Source organism: Stegodyphus dumicola, chromosome 12 (genome assembly GCF_044657685.1).
Source record: "Stegodyphus dumicola isolate Sdum_Otavi_A_Nest chromosome 12, ASM4465768v1".
In the NCBI taxonomy this organism is placed as follows: Eukaryota; Metazoa; Arthropoda; class Arachnida; order Araneae; family Eresidae; genus Stegodyphus; species Stegodyphus dumicola.
In genome coordinates this window covers 92,338,555-92,355,411 of record NC_140779.1, presented here as the reverse complement: position 1 = coordinate 92,355,411, position 16,857 = coordinate 92,338,555, and the positions used below count along the sequence as shown (strand labels likewise).

At 31.8% G+C, this 16,857-nt stretch overlaps 1 protein-coding gene across 2 annotated transcripts in view; it reads left to right on the top strand.

The window, feature by feature from the left end:
* The window catches only part of LOC118195629 (cell adhesion molecule Dscam1-like), a 1,218,268-nt gene that overhangs the window by 1,029,981 nt on the left and 171,430 nt on the right, over window positions 1-16,857 (top strand). For both annotated transcript variants that reach the window (XM_085806699.1, XM_085806698.1), the window contains exon 19: window positions 3,590-3,775. In XM_085806699.1, the coding sequence (XP_085662825.1) occupies window positions 3,590-3,775 (186 nt within the window). The remainder of the gene's footprint in view (window positions 1-3,589; window positions 3,776-16,857) is intronic.

Sequence of the window (16,857 nt, the reverse complement as noted above, 5' to 3'; positions counted from 1 at the left end):
TCAAATTTAATATACTAAAATGTTAACTATGTAACATAACGCAGCTGAATAAAAAAGACGATAAAATTAGCAGCACAAAGGAATCATCTGTACAAAACAGAATTATTAGAACATCGACTTGTTTTTAATTAAGGTTTATTTTCTTACTGTATTAATAGATTTAAAATTATGCTTGAGAGAAATTTTATGTTTCAATTGCATTTTCATTTGTTTTTTTAAATGTTTATGTTCAGTGGTTGGAATTTAAGCACGATTGCTTACGATCGATATTCAGCGGAACAGGGGGATTAAATTCCCGATAAAATTCTATGTGTTTCTGGAATCGTAGTGTAAACTAAATCCACGTATGAGGAAATAAAGAAAGCTATGTTTTCCATTCTTACGTTACATGGCTAGCGAAGCTGTTACTAAGCCCGTAGTAACAATTTGTATGTAAAATATGACTTGAACCTAGGTTGGCTTGAATCTGTTTCATTCCCGTCGTATTTATAGCTCAACAATATGAAAGCGAGCCAGAGTCATTCAATGTATTTTTGAAATATTTAGATCAAAGTAATGTCTTTCCTGAACTTAAAATAATGACATATATTACTATTTTGCTTTTCGTTTTACTAGTACAAGATAATTTCCGAAATTCAGCACGTTTCAGAAAGCCATTATATTATTTGTATGGAAAAAAGGAAATAAATGGCTTAGCTCGGTCTCAGTAACCATAGAAACCTGTTTTGTTCTTTCTGTTTAGATTCATAAAAGATGAGATCACACTGCATGCGATTCGTACGTAGGATCAGAAAAGAAAAGAGCATCATAATAGTTTTCTTATTGTCAATTGCCACTAACAATATACGCAACTTCTCGTGCGTATAAGATTTATGTTTGAAATGGTATATGCATACATATATATTACTCATACATACATATACATAAATAACACAAACATATATATAGAGAGATAAATAGATAGACAGACAGATACATATAATTCTTAATAATTAATTTTAATTTGATTATCTCTTAGGAAATGATAAGAAAATGCTAAATTAATCGGATAGCTTTTAGAGTGAAATGCTAATGAATTGGGATATTTTTAACAGTGTAAAACTTAGGTTGTACGTATTGTGGAAAGCAATAAGAGTATTGTGGTAAGCAATAAGTGTGTATAATTTAACGAAACATTTTAAATAAAATACTTTTAAGAAAACTTGTTGCTGATTCCATAGAAAGATCCTGGATTTTCAAGGGTAATTAGTTTCTTTCCATAAAATCAGAAACTATTCAATTCGATCGTATTTCGTCATTCTCGCATTATTTAACAAAATTCGTATGCAAAAATGTAAAAATTGAAAAAAATAATTTTTGAATTTAAATCTTTTGTTTTCCATAAATGCGAAAGAAATTCTCCGACATGATGTTAGGCAATAAATGTAGTTTACTCGAGAAAAATATGTTAAACATAAAAAAAAGAACCAATAGTTACAAAGCTAGGCAAGAATTACTGGATAGAAACAGATATAATATAACTAAAGTGCATTTCAAAAAGTCTTTACAACATTTCGATTTTTACAATGGCCAAAATTAGTTTTAGTTTTTACTTACAGTTGGTAATAATGCTAAATATTGCAATCATTCTCCTATTTAAACTGGCGGTTCGAGAGCAGCAGCATGCTAAGGAAAGCTAGGGTTGCCACATTAGAAGTCTGGAGATTTCAAATTACTCTTTTGCTTTAACAGATATTGAATTGGTGAGAAAATTAAAGAAAGAAGCATTTAAATTACATGTGACAAAGAAAATCTGATCTGAACGGAAAAGCGTGCATTTAACAAGAATTATATTCTTTCTTTGACAAGAGTCTGTACTAATTTAGAAGTCAAACAACAAAAATCAGCGTGATATTTTAAAATTTTCACAGGACTAGTTTCGATGGTTTTACCGAACCATCATCCTCAGCTGCAAAAGCGCAAATGCAGCTGAGAAAATCTGATTTTTGTCGTTTGACTTCTAAGTTAATATTTGTTCGGCGTGTTATTGAATTTTAAGAATCTGTACATTAAAATGATAAGAAGCTCAGAGTAAAAACTAATAATTTTATAATTATGCCTGACTAAAAGTAAAGGAAAAAGGAAATAAAAAGATTTCCTGTCAAAATTCTGCATTGAAATGGCTGCTTTAAAACTTGAAATGAATGCTCCTTGTTATTAAAAGTATAGAGGCTAGAAGTATATACAGCAAAATTTACAGTTTAAATACAAAAAGTAAAAATCCTTAAATCTAACAACACAATTCATTCTTATCCTTCTTTTAGTTTCAGATAAGCTTATCATAACTTATTAGTTTCAAGATTAAATTTGATATTTAACGCGAGGTTTTTAAAGAAAACATTTATAAATTGTGAAGGAATTTTATTTTTTGTAAGTACTTATATATGTAAAATTATTTCACCTTTTAAGTAGTCTACCTCTGTGCAAATATTTTTTACTCTATTTGTCTGATTAAGTATCGTGTTACCTATAACTTGTTTTGAAAAGGTGGAGTGTTAGTGTTGTTGTCATAATCTCACTTGTTTGACAGTAACATCAGAACAAGCCCTTGAAGTTCATCGTGGCAAGGAGAGCAAGATTACGCCTGTTGTTGGCAAGAGCCTTGAGCACCATAGTACGATAAGATGACTTTGCTCAGTTCCCAGACCTATTTTGATAGAGAGCATCCCGGGGGGAGGGAACGAATCCCAGGCTCTCCTATCCCTCTTCTCGTACCCTCAACCTCTCGAGAGAGCTTTCGACTCACCGGATAATAATAAGTACTTGCTCTCTGTTTATAAGGTATTTTCTACCTCCTTTCCGCATGCTAATTGGAACTGGAAGCATACTCGGCGCGTATTCGATAGTTCCAGGGTTCGAATCCGGCCGAGGGCATTTCACATTTTTCACGTTTCCTGCTTCAAAGAAAGAACCTAAAGACTAAAAAAAGGGGTTTGGCGATTGGGTTCCCTAACCCCAGTTGCCCTTGTAACATTAAGATTTTTTTTCGAAGCCAGAGAGATGAAAAATTAGCAACGCCTTCGCCGGGAATCGAACCTCGGACCTCTGGAATACGCGCCCAACGAGCAGACTACCACACCACGAAGGCATGTCACGAAGGCGAAAGAAACACCTTATACTCTTAAAAAGGGGAAGTGTATAAGGTATTTTCTTCAGTTCGACTTCCGGCGCTAGTTCACTGCTCATTTTTTACTCCTCCTACTTCAAAAAACTTGTCAACAGGCATGCTAGGAGATCAAAAAATTAATAAAGAGTTAGAAAACTTTTTCACCACTGTAATTTTTACAACTGAAGATATCGGGAGTAAAATCGATTATCTTCATTACCTGGATACTTTCTTGAATTTATATTCCAAATACAAATGTTATAGCGAATATAAGTATGACAACATTTAACACTCTGTAGACTTTAATATTGATTAGGTGACTGTGCCCATGGCACGCAAATTTTTCCTCTTCGCCTTTTCTACTATACGATTTACTTTTATCATGCAAGTTTCGTGATGAAAAACTATTTATTCTTTTGATTTTATTGTTTCACATTTGAATAGGTTTCATACTGCATCATCGAATGGACGGTACTCCGTGGCAGGAGACACACATCGCTGGAGAACGCACAATGTATACTTTGCACGACCTACTATGCGGCACGAAGTACTACTGCTATTTGGTGGCAACAAACAGCGCGGGAAGAGGAAACAGCAGTGAAATTATTTCCACTAAAACAGCTGGAAGTGGTAAGATTGTACTTCCTATTTTACATACTATTTATTATCTTAAGTCAACCTGCTCAAGTCACACAACCCACTCATAAAAGTTATTATGTGGCCTTTGCAATCACAATTGTTGATGTAGACATGGCATCAGTGTTGATTTTGCAGATAAATATTCATGTTAGGTCCTTTTTAAATTTGTGTATAAATTTTAAAATTCATCTTTTAAAAAAGTTACGAAATTTAACATTTTTATATCGGCCGTTCGGTTCATTTTATAAAAGTTATCCTCACATAAATATGTAAAACAAAATAAATTTAATCTGTGATGAACAAAAATTGATTGATTTAGTTAATTTTAAAGTTTGAATACTTGAAATTTTTTCGCTGTACGAAAGCCATTTCAAAAAAACATTCCTAAAAATTAAATTATGGAAATTCGAGGTTCTGATATCATTCAGCTATATTCATTCGTGATTTACTACTGTGTGATATTCTTTATGCTATAATGTTACATCTGATATGCGCAAAATATATTTACACAAGAAATTTGCAAGATTTTTAAATGCTAATATGTTAATAGTGTTCAGATGCAGTTTTATTATCATAGAATCATAATCCAACATCCATATAAAAATTCAATAGAAATCCCTTTTAATTTATGCAAAAAAATTCATTGTTTTCTAGAGCACAAATTTAAAAAAAAATCTGTGGAGAGGAATTATTTTTTTTTTAAATTTGCATCGGTCACACTTTCTGACAGGCAGCCTGTATATCACTGTTCGTCGTGTATTTTGCTAACATTAGGAACATTTTTTCTAAACTTAGATTTTGTTCTTTTTCTTTAATTAGTGTTGAGTTTAAATATTTCCTTCTTCAGTTTGTATACGATACCTGAATTTTCAGGAAACACGTTCTAAAATTTTAAAATTAAATAACTCAGTAATTTTTTATCACACGTGAGTTACGTGGTTCAGTTTTTAGTTTTTAGAATAGTTATAAACTTTTACTAAATTCAACTGTAAACACCAGATTTCAAGAAAATTGACTTTTTATTATAAATATGCCGTAACATTAACATTTGCCATATTTATAATATTTTTTGTAATTATAAGTATAGTATCCTGTCGATTGTCCAAGCTAATTCCGGGGGAGCCGGTCAAGGATAATTAATTAAAAAATACAGAGAATCCAAACTATCAATTTTCATGCAAATTATATGTATTTATTTTTAAAAAAAATCAGTTATTTTATTTTGTTTTTGAGAACGTTTGAATGTTTGCAGAATTTCACAGCGTATTTTCCGATGTTCCATTTTATCATTGTATTCAAATAACCTTTAGAAACGAAGTCCAATAGTTTCAACAGAGGTCATTACTGTCTCGAGATTAGTGCAATTGTCAGTATCTTCTTTGATTGCATCTTCAGTATTAAACTCTACCTTTTCTGCTGTGACATTGAAAATGATATCACTCATGTAGTAAACGTCCAGCTCAGTCAAATGGTCATTGAACCATTCTTCTACGCTTTTCGCCTAACGATATATCCAATTTTTGGCAAACAGCTTCAGTTACTGCCTCCGAGTCTTCACAACTAGATACATCTGCACATGCAGAACGAATTGTATTTCAGTGGTCATTAGAGTTTGCTCGGATTTAGACATGTTTGTTTCTTATACAATCTACCGCATAGCTTTGAGTGTGCAAGAGTGAGAACCGGCACATACGTTTAATCCGCAAACCTGATAGTTCGCACTCGGATAATCGAGAGCACACTATGCACTTCGACCAAATGTAACAAAAATTAAGATCGCGAAAGAACTTGTTTTGACATATTGCATAATAACACTGAAAATCTCGTATTAACTTTCAAAGTACAGTAAGACCCCGCTTAACGCTGTTTCGTTTAGCGCTGTTTCGGTTTAGCGCTCTTTTATTTCAACCCGGGGATTCCACGAAATCGCTCGCAGTATACGGGGATTCCCCGAAATATTATGCAGCGATAGGTTTCAAATACATATCCGAAAGAGTGTACTTGTATTTCTTGTTTGTTGCGGTATTGTACAGACATATTTTGAAGGGGTAAATGTGGAAGACGTCGAAGAAATAATTCAAGAAGCAGCGGGTAGTCTTTCTAATGATGAGCTCAAGGAATTAACTGAACAAGAAGAAAACAAAAATGTTGACAACAGTGATTCAGAAGAAGAGCAAAAAGAACTCTCGATGGCGTTTGTAAAAAGGAGTTTGTCTACCATAACTGAAATAATGGATAAATTCAGTGAAAAATGATCCGAATTTTGACAGGAGCTCAAAAGTAAGGCGTGGTGTTAGAGATGCTCTATCCGTTTATGAAGAACTTTTAAGAAAACAACGCAAAAGAAAAAGGCAAACAACATTAGATGCTTTTGTCACAAAAAGGCAGAACACTGGAAACGCGGAAGGCTAACTAAATATGACTGACTTCGAATTTTATTTGTTTTTTTTTAAGAATATTCGTTTTGTTATTTATATTTTGTTTTTATTTTTGCAAGAAATAATAATGTGGTATTAATTTGGGTTTTAAGAAATAAATGTTTGGTTTTATTTTTATTAAAAAAACATACTTTTTAAATTTAATACTTAACCAATTTCCTAGCCATCTTCCCCTAACCCCAATATTTACATGTAAAGATAGCCTCGTTTAGCGCTGTTTCGCATTACGCTCTACTTTGATGGAACGTATCCCCTGCGTTAAGCGGGGTCTTACTGTATATAAGATAGTAAAAAATTTTAGGAACAATTTGCGTTTAGGTTAGTTGCAATGTTTTTTGCTGTTATTATTATCGATGAATTGATAATATATATTTTTATAAGAAATAACGCTTTCTGATTATGTACGAAAAGACTTTCATACAAGGTATTTGATAAAGACACCTATAGTTATTATTTCCCTAAATCTTGATCCTAGACTTATTTCTCTAAGCACAAATGTTCTCAAAATAAGGCTTAGGATTTTATGAGAACAAATTCAGTAACTGAAAAAGTTCAGGAAAGTTTCGAAGAAATTTTGGCCTCTCTTAATGCGAAAGATTTAAAGGATCCTGCACTACTCCATCCTTTTCCCTAGGCAGATAGTTCCCGTATACTTAGTCGTATCACCTAAAATTAGACTTGCCGGACATCCCGCTTTGATCGAGACTGTCCCCGTTTGATAATGTGGTCTCTATGTCCCGGCCTAGTTATTTGGTAAACTTTGAAAGTACTGAATACGCAAGGAGTAAAAATACTGCAACCTCATGTAAAACAGCGATTTGACAATTAAAATATGCTTTGCGTTGCATTCACTCTTGTCAACATAAGTACTTTGAATTTAGATTTAAATATTTTTGATGTTGTTTAGATGTTTACATCAAAATTATAGCATATAGCCTAATGAACTTAGATGTTTTATTTTTTCACCCACATACTTTTTCCGGAATTTATAATAGCATGTAGCCTTGAGTCTTAATAACTCTGGAACTTACACTGACCACGTTACTGAAGGGCATATTGAGTTTAAATTGCGAGTAATTATTTTCAATTATTTTGTACTATTCCTTAAATGAATTTCTAAAATTCGAAAATGAATGTGTGTTTACTAATGAATTATATGAGGTAATCTATTTTGAAAAAGTTTGTCATCGTCGTGACAAAATTAAATATGAACTGTAGCTCTGAGTTTTCAAAGAATGTTCAGACTAATTATAAATGCTAATAACTTTTTATAATAAGATATTTAGATGAGTTATTAAAAATTCCTTTTAACTCTCTGCAGTTTTTTGTTAACAACTACTTTAATCAGATTTTTCAATCATAGGAACTTATCCTTCTTTCCGACTAAGGTTGTCTCAGTCAACTCCGCCATCTTGACTTTTTCACGCCACAACTCTCCTTCTATAACACCAATATTCTTCAACCACTTTTTCACGGTCTAGCCGCCTCGTTTGTGATCTTCTGCTTCTGGCTTTTGGAATGTCAATTTCTTCACTGGGTTTTCTTCTCTGTATCTGTAGATATGGCACAACCATCTTAGCTGAGCGGCTTTAATAATTTTTGTTATATTTCGTTCTCTAAACCTTTGCTGTTGTCAAGAATTATATCTAATTCTTCGCATTCCATTTTGCCTTGTATGCGCAAAAATTCTTCTCACATTCTCTCGTTTCAAATGGCTTCACCCTCATCTGCTTTATTCCTCATCTGCTTTATTCATTGTCCAACATTCACTTCCATACAATACCATAGATCTTACTAAGATCTCGCCCATTGTATTTTAGGTTTACTGCTTAGGTATTTTGATTTAATTTTTTTTTCCAATGGCGAGCCCTTGGCTATGTTGGCCACTCCTAAGGCCAGATGTGGTGGTCTCTTTATGAAGGCACCTAATAGGTGGACTACCTTTGCCTCCTATGAAGGGACAGACAATTACGTCCAAGCCTTCTCCAGGATTCGAATCCGGGTCCTTCGGTATTTCAGTCAGACTACCCTAACCACTATACCGTCTGGGCGGCACTTTTTTATCTAAACTGGTTACGTAATCTGTAATAGCATCTGATAACCATGTTGGTTCGGTTCTTGATTTCAATACTTATATCATTATTATTATTTAGAATTGTGCCTAAATATTTAATTGATATGTACTTATGCTAGTAGTTTTATTCTCTGTTGCGAATATTTTCTCAAAATTGTTACTGTTCGAGCAAAGAAGTATCCCATTTTAAGCAAAAATATATTGCGGCAATTCTACATATAATCCGATTACAGAAAATAAAGTTCCCCGTCCTCAAAATGGCACGAATCGGTTCCAGTGATTCGGATTTCACATTTAGATGTAGACATAAACGTAAATATTATCGAAGAATCTTTATCAAAAGAATAATAACTAAATATAAGTCTGCTTTAGTCAAACTTCCTGAGATTATGTTAAATGAAATTAGTTTTTTGTTTCATTTTTGTGTATGCTAATCACACGATATTTCAAAACGTTGCTGTCACAAGTTATCTTAAAAGTACTGTGTGCTAATTACAACGACCAGTCGATGATAAACGGAAAATCTATGAATGCGTAGGATGGTTAACCGATATATTGCCATTAATCACTGCCCTTGTCAAAGGATAAAATTCGGCTATCCTTTTGACAGCAAAAGATTTCGATTCAAAGCTGAAGAGAGGTAATTTTAATTTGCGCAAAATAGGTTCTCATTAATTTAATAAATTAAATATTTTCTTATATATATTTAAGTTTATAGATCAGAAATTATGAAGATGTTATAATCAGTTATATCCAGGATACTTTTCGGTTAAATCTTAGGTGTTGTATAAATATATTCTAGTTTAAAAAGAAAGAAATATCTGACCATGATCTTTTTGTTTCTGTTTAACTTTATTCTTATAATTAAGATTATAATGAAGTCGAGAATGCTGGACAGAAGAGCTGAAAATATATTCTATACCTGTGATATATAACATAAAGCTAGAAAAATATCTGTCATTAGTCATGGTAATAACAATAATAATCCTACAAATTACTACTCATTGAAAATTGCAAACATTCTCTAAATTTTTGCATAGAATTCAAGCTGCGAATTTCTGTAATTTTAGTAATATTGTTTTATCGTAGTGAACATGCGAAAACATCATCAAGAAGTACATTATTTCTAGATGTCTCAGCTTTCTGATAAGTAATGGCTTGTAATAATTTGAGAAGCGAATTAAAAGTATAATAATAGTTACCGCTTAATGTGATCGGTTAATTTTAACGTACGGATATTGGTATCGAATTGCCGAATTCCAGCCGGTATGTATATGAAAATATGGGAAATGCATCGCTAATTGTAATCAGCAACTCGGTTAATTTTATCAAAATGTTATTGAATATTTTTTAAACCGAATTCTCCAAATAAGATCAAAATAATTTTTTTTAATTGCCAGGTGACTGAAAAGATGTCATCGAGTAAGGGATTAAGTCAACAAACCGACTGGTTTTTATTTTAGTCAACTCTTTAAAAATTAGGCAAAACAGCAATGTTTTGTTTAATTTGGAACAGATGTTTGGTAACTCCGTTGATTTCGAGAACGATCAGGCTCATGTCTCTCTTTTATTAGGGGATCAACGAACAGCAATCAGCATAAATTTTTAAGACATTGCACTGCTAGTTTCGAAGGTCTGACTATGGAGCCATCTTCTTCAGGTGCAAGAGAGAAAATGATGGAAGACAAGTTATGCTCACGAGATACTAGGGAAAACAATAGACAGTTGACAACACCAATCTATTGTTTTAACTGTTCCATAATATTTGGCTGCGATTCTATGCTTTAAATTAAAAAAATATCATTTTAATACTTTTATAAATATGCGTTTTAGAAATACGAGTTCTTGCCAAATGCTCTAAACATCTATTAAAACGAAACTGACTGCTGTATACGATAAATCATCAATTTGTTCATTATGTATATTACTCAACATATTTAATACATATAGAAAAAGAATTTAACATAAATTTGTATTTATTATAGTATTTATTACAATTTTGTCTCCAATTTGTTAAAAATAACAACATAATTTATTTAATTTAGACGTTAATTGTCGCATTTGATACAATTATGTAAGCCATTTACTTAAAACAATAACAATTCAAGCGAACTTATTCATTATATACATTAATAATCATATTTAATACAATTACGTAAACAATTTATTTAAAATATAATATAAATAAATATGGCGAAACGTTCTATTTGTTATTAAACATATCGTAAAATTCTATGTAGTATTTTATTTAAAATAATTTCGGTAGCATTTTATTAAAAAAAACACATAAACATCGCGGAAAATTTGATTTTTCACAGCCTTTTACTGGTGGCCACAGTTGAGCAATTCCTGCTAGTTAATGCCTTAAACATCGACTATAACTTCATTTTCATTGATGTAAGATTGAAAATAGTAAGCGCAATGACCCTTTTACAATGCAAAACCACTATATTAACAAATTGCTATTACGAAAAAACAACCATTTGGATCGTTAACCGTTTGTTTCTTGCACATGCGCAAATCGGTAATTGTTGTTTCTCACCAGTATAGAAACTCGCTAAATTCATTTTCTCGCCGAGGCCGTTACAAAAGGCAAGTACCGAAATTGAACACTGTAAACGGTCACGAATTCATTATCAACCCAACATAAGTTACTTAATATATACGTATACAAGAAATTTAATATTAATTTGCATGTTTATTATAGTAATAAAAAATTTAGTAATTTTTTGTGCTATTTAGTAATTTATTACGATAGCCTTTATTATTGTATCTAGCACTACAGGATTTTTTATAATATTCCGTATTTATACTTTTTAATATAGTATAGTAATTTTTCGTAATTTATTATACCAACATATAGTATTTCATTTATTATATTATATTTATTATAATAATAGTAAAGTAACTTTTTGAAAATTATTATAGTATTTTAAGTATAATTAGAGTATTTTAAAAATTGTAAAATTATTTATTAAAAATTTCTGAATTTTTAAGTAAATTGTAAAATTCTATTTTTTAAAATAAATTGTAAAATTCTGTTTTTTTTTTTAAAATTTGAATTAATAAAGTTGTGTTAGCAATTTATTTTAAAAATAACATACATAAATACTTCATTCTTTACAAACTGTTTTTGGTGGCCGCAGTTCAGCTATTGCTGCTAATAATGCTTCAAAAGCATTTTCGCGACCGATGCCTGAATACTGCTCCGCCAAATAGTTTCTTTTCTAACATATAACTACATAGTTTGCCTATTTTCAGAAATTCTGTCCCTTGGTAAAATAAGTTTTCCATGGAGTGAAAAATGTCATTTTTTTTCAGTTAATAGTAGATTGGAAATATTAAGCATAATAAATACTGGCAACGGAAAAAACCGCTATATTTTAAAAATGCAAATTTTCACTAGCCCTAAAAACGTGAACTATTCACACACATGGCTATCATGCAAAATAAAATTGAGATCATTGAGCTGCGGAAATCGAAAAGAAAGGCCGTAACTGTTTATGAAGAATCATACCTATAAATTATGGAAAACAAAATATGAAATGTCCGTTAAAAATAAAAACTGCATGAAATTGGTAACAATAAAAAAAGAAAAAAGAGCGAACATATATTAACATAAATTAAAATCATATTTTGACCGGTCACTGTCGTTTTCATGCGTAATTTAAAAAATTCAATCTTAAGACTTAAAGTATGTGGCAGCTGCAATGGATCTGCAAATGCTAAACACTTCCTGGAGACCTGCCCACTTTTAAAAGATACAAGGAAAGATTTTACCATAAATGAAGCAGAATGGATTTTATCAAATAGAATAGTATTAGATATAGTAAATAGATAGTTTTTAAATTTTGACAAGGGGAGAAGTCTACCAAGAAGATTATGAATTATAACAATAACAATCGATCAACTGTGGGAATTCTACTTTGATGTATTTGCTGCTGTGTTTGTGCCTATAACTGGAATATCCATAATCAAACCATAGCACCCCTTGTAATCAGGTGATTAAGTTGCTTCAGACAAGCAAACAAACACACAAAAAACCGCTACATTTTAAAACTAACAGTAGAAGAAACACATGCACATGCGACATGCGACATGCGACGGAAGACGTGGGCACCACCCCTCTACCAATACGGTTAATCGGTATAGCGCCACGTCCACCTTTATCTAGATAACCATACGTGTTCATTGTGCTAATATACTAATATATAAACATACATACAAATTTGGTACTTCATACAGTGGCGTTAAAGCTAATTAATGTTAGACACTGGATAATACATTGCCATGTTGCAAGATGTATGCAAAAGCATGGATACGGTAGCATATATACATAACGTGTGTACTCATATGTTGAGTACACTACGATCCCTTGAAGCATTATCATTAGATTACAGAAGACATGTACAAACTGAAATATTAGGTGCGCAATGTTATGCTGGAATAAGTAATTAGTACAGTGAATTAAAAGTTAGACCCTAGATTAGTACTGTGTGGTACAGTGTCTTGCTTCTGAATTATTTGTACTGTTTCTTAAGTACATTAACCAATGTACAAAGATATTAAAACACGTGTATTAGGTACACAGTAATTAGTGGATACCCAAGCGTTAGGTAAGTGCTACTTTAACATACATTAACAATAGGTACTTAATACAATGATGAACAGATAATTGGTGCAATTAATTTTAGAGTGGGGCTCTAGTTAGTTCTTTGCGATACGGTGCCGTGTTACAGGATGAAATGTGCAGATGCATAGTTACATTATCATATATACAGAACATAAATTCATATACATATATATATATATATATATGTACATTTTGTGTACACACACATTAGGTACATGATTATTCAGTGCGTAATAGATGTACACTAACATTAACTATGCAGTGCCAAGATATGTGATAACACTAGTAGATACATGGGTACAATTACATATAAACAAGGACATACACAATTACATATAGACAAAAGCGTATATACGCTTATATTTGGTACATAAAAGTCATTGGTGACATAAACATTTGGTACTTGAAACACATGCACAGGTGAGTAACCGTAATCTCCCTGCACACACACGCATATACATGCGCAGACCGATAACTGTTTATTTATCGCCAATGCGGAGACAGGCCAATTCAATGCCGAGCCGCTACAGAAGACAAGTAACGTATATTACTGATTTAAATATTTCTATTAATGATCTAAATGTATTTTAGCTGTTATCTTACTGACAAATGTTATTTTATACTTTTTATGGAAGATTTTCTGTATATAATTATTATTATCATTATTCTGTAATACTGATGTAATTTTATGATAAACATAGGATTTATGTATTTTACATAATTTCTAGCTTAGATTTTGCTACTTTAATTTTTTAGAGCAAATTTCCCTGAGTAGCCGAAGTTTACTGAGTTTAAAGACCACGGAAAATTTACTGCTAATATTTCGAACTCACTAATCTATTTGTTCTAATGAAATTTAACGTAACGTAATTGCTTAATATGGCACCATTTATCCTGTGAATGATAAGATCACGTTGAAATAGTGCCTTCGGTGTAAGTAATTCAAAACTTATACATAAAATAAGAATTTGGTGCTTTAAGTACAGATATTTTTAAAATAATGAGCACTGAAAATTTTCAAAGCGCAAATTTTAGGAAAAAACAAAAGAATCTTTCTGTTTCTAGATTTTAAAGAAAAATAAAATAACATATAACAACTTGTAAATTATTTTTACTGCTTTAAAAGCTATGTAATGTAATCCCTCGAGGGCAAGAATTTAGGATTCTCTTTGGAACTCTGAAGAAGTACTTTGTAAACTCTTAAATGGAAGACGATAGTTGAAAAACTCATGTTTCATTTGTCCCGAAGCGTAGAAGAAATTCATCTTCGCTTTCACGGGAGAGAAATATGAAACTTGTTTACTTTCTCGTCTACTAAGCTGTTCTGAAAAATTATTATCCTCCGATTATTGTTAGAAGTGAAGCGGAGTCAAATAATAATAACCTTTAAAAAATAACACTTTACGTTATCTTTAAGGAACTTTTGGAAAGAGCTTAGCAAAGCTGCAGAAAATAACGAAAAGCGTTTAGCAAAATTCAGAAAGGAAGGAAAAAAAAAACTCAAAACTCAACACATGTATAAAAAAAGGCCAAATCTGAAGCATTCCTGTTGAAAAATAACCACGTCTACACTTATTTCATTTTTTATATGAAAACAGGCCCAAGAAATAAAGGGAGGTAAAAGAAAAATACACTAAAAGGAATAATTACAAATCGTGCATAGAAAATCTTCCGTGGTTTCAATGTGGAAAATTTTTTTAAATTGTTGGCTACCATCCAATCCAGCTCAGGGAACTTTTCACAAATTTCGCATTCTTCCAGAATAGTTTCTTTTTTTTCATATATTTATTTTTCTCCTTACACTGAACCATTTTATAACGCTCGACTTAGCGCAGAGAATAGTGGAATTCTTTGGAGCTGGTCGAACAATCTTGAACACGCCTCTATGTCCAAGAAATCGACGTTCTAGCTTCTTCCCTGGTAATGATAATAATTACTGCCTTCCAAAGAGAGACAAATGGGAGAAAATCATGGCGCCTTGTCTTCAACCATTGATAAGATCTTTAATCAGCTTAATTTTTGTTGGCAGATTTAGTCTGGCAGTTTCTCTGAACATTTTAAGAACCTTCTTTTTTTCCCGAGAGGTTGAGAAAACTTCCCTTTGGTGCCGTTCATAAAAAATTGATTGGCTTTCGACAGGGACATGTGGATAACGAGTTTTTCTTCTTTTCCCCCTGAAAAGTTCAATTGCTAAAAATAAAGACTTCGAGATGACACAGGAAAAGAAATAGAGGTTTCTGGTCGGTACAAAGTAATCACGTTAGGAAGCAGAGCGTAGATTAGAGATTGCTATAGGGAGCTCTCGCTCGCTGTAATGACGTCAATGACACTTTTCTTTATTGCTACGATAAGATTGAAACCATTTTCTGAACAGTACTGATGATTATGATACTCCGAAACAATGCGTTAATTTTAAAGGTATACAAGCATATATAAATGCGCCTGTGTGTATCCATTATTTCCAAAAACTATTTAGAATTAAATATGTAGTAACAATTTAAACTTAATGTAATTCATTGTAAAAACATTTCAATGGTTCATAAACTGTCATTTTTTTCATATTAGATCATTAACTGCCAGAGTATTTCATTAATCACAACTGAAACTTATTCCCTCATTAAAAGGCAATACTGAAAGCATTCTACAAATCATAAGAATTGTAGTATTAATAGGAAATAACTACAAACAGTGATCTATCTTTATTAATGTATCTGTTGTTATTACAAATGGATGTGAAATATACTTAAACACTCAATGTGCTATTTAAGTTTCGAATTTCTTTTGTTGAAATGATTGTATGTTAAGTTTCTAGTATGTAAATCAACGTTAGTTTCTTTAATATTCTGATTTCTTAAAATATCCTGCTGAAAAGACTAAACTACAATAATTTTATAATATTATGTTTGCTGTTTTCAGCTATACTTTATAGTTTGTGATTTCAGGACAGTTGGTCATCCATTTATTATCCGAGTAAAGATTTTAGATTGTAGAGACATTAGGTTATTTCGAAGCAAAAGACGTGACAAATTAGCAATGCCCTGGCCGGGATTCGAACCAAGGACCTCAGGAATAAGCGTCCAGCGTGCTGACCACTACACTACGAAGGCATGCTAAGAAAGCGGTAGAAATACCTTATAAGATATATGAAATTTAATTTTATTCAGTCGACAGAATTCACTCTTATACATTGTACAGGACAATATTGGGACGTGTATCTCGATGAAAATGAGAAAAATAGTGTTTCCTCTCAGATTTTCTGAATACTGATACTTCTACCCGGGTTTAAATACCTACTACAGTGTTATCGTTTTAGGAAGTTTCCTGAGTAATGTGAACACAAGCTAATTTCCCTTAAAAAAAGTCATCTGCGACGGCATCGCCCTTAGGCAGATAGCCTTAGAATTCTAAATAATCTACTGGGGATATTCTCGGATTTATAGCAGCAATATCTAAAAGTCATAGAAGTTATTTACTAACTATAAAAACCTAGTTATTTCTAGAAAGAGAATAGAAATTTCTAAAGAGAAGTTACAATATCTCATTAGTGTATAGCGGAATTTAAATGTTTGCCAACATTTGTATTACTCATTGTGAATGCAGGGAAAAAATTCATACTATATTTACAAAAAAAAAAAAAAAAAAAAAAAAAAAAAAAGAGTTTGAAAGAAGTCAGATTTTAAATTACGTCCAAAGTGGCGTTTTTTTAACGTTTATTTCTAAATTTGGTCTTCCACATGCCCATATTCGTAGAAGGATTACGTCAATCAAAATTCGATGGCTCTATGTACCGTTGTTTTATCACAATGCGAGAAATATACATACCTTTATGCAGAGTTTTCATTATTTAATTTCTTCAGTTATAATGCTGGACTCTTAACGTTTGGAGACAACAGTTTGAAAAGTGAAACGACATTTATGATTCAACGGA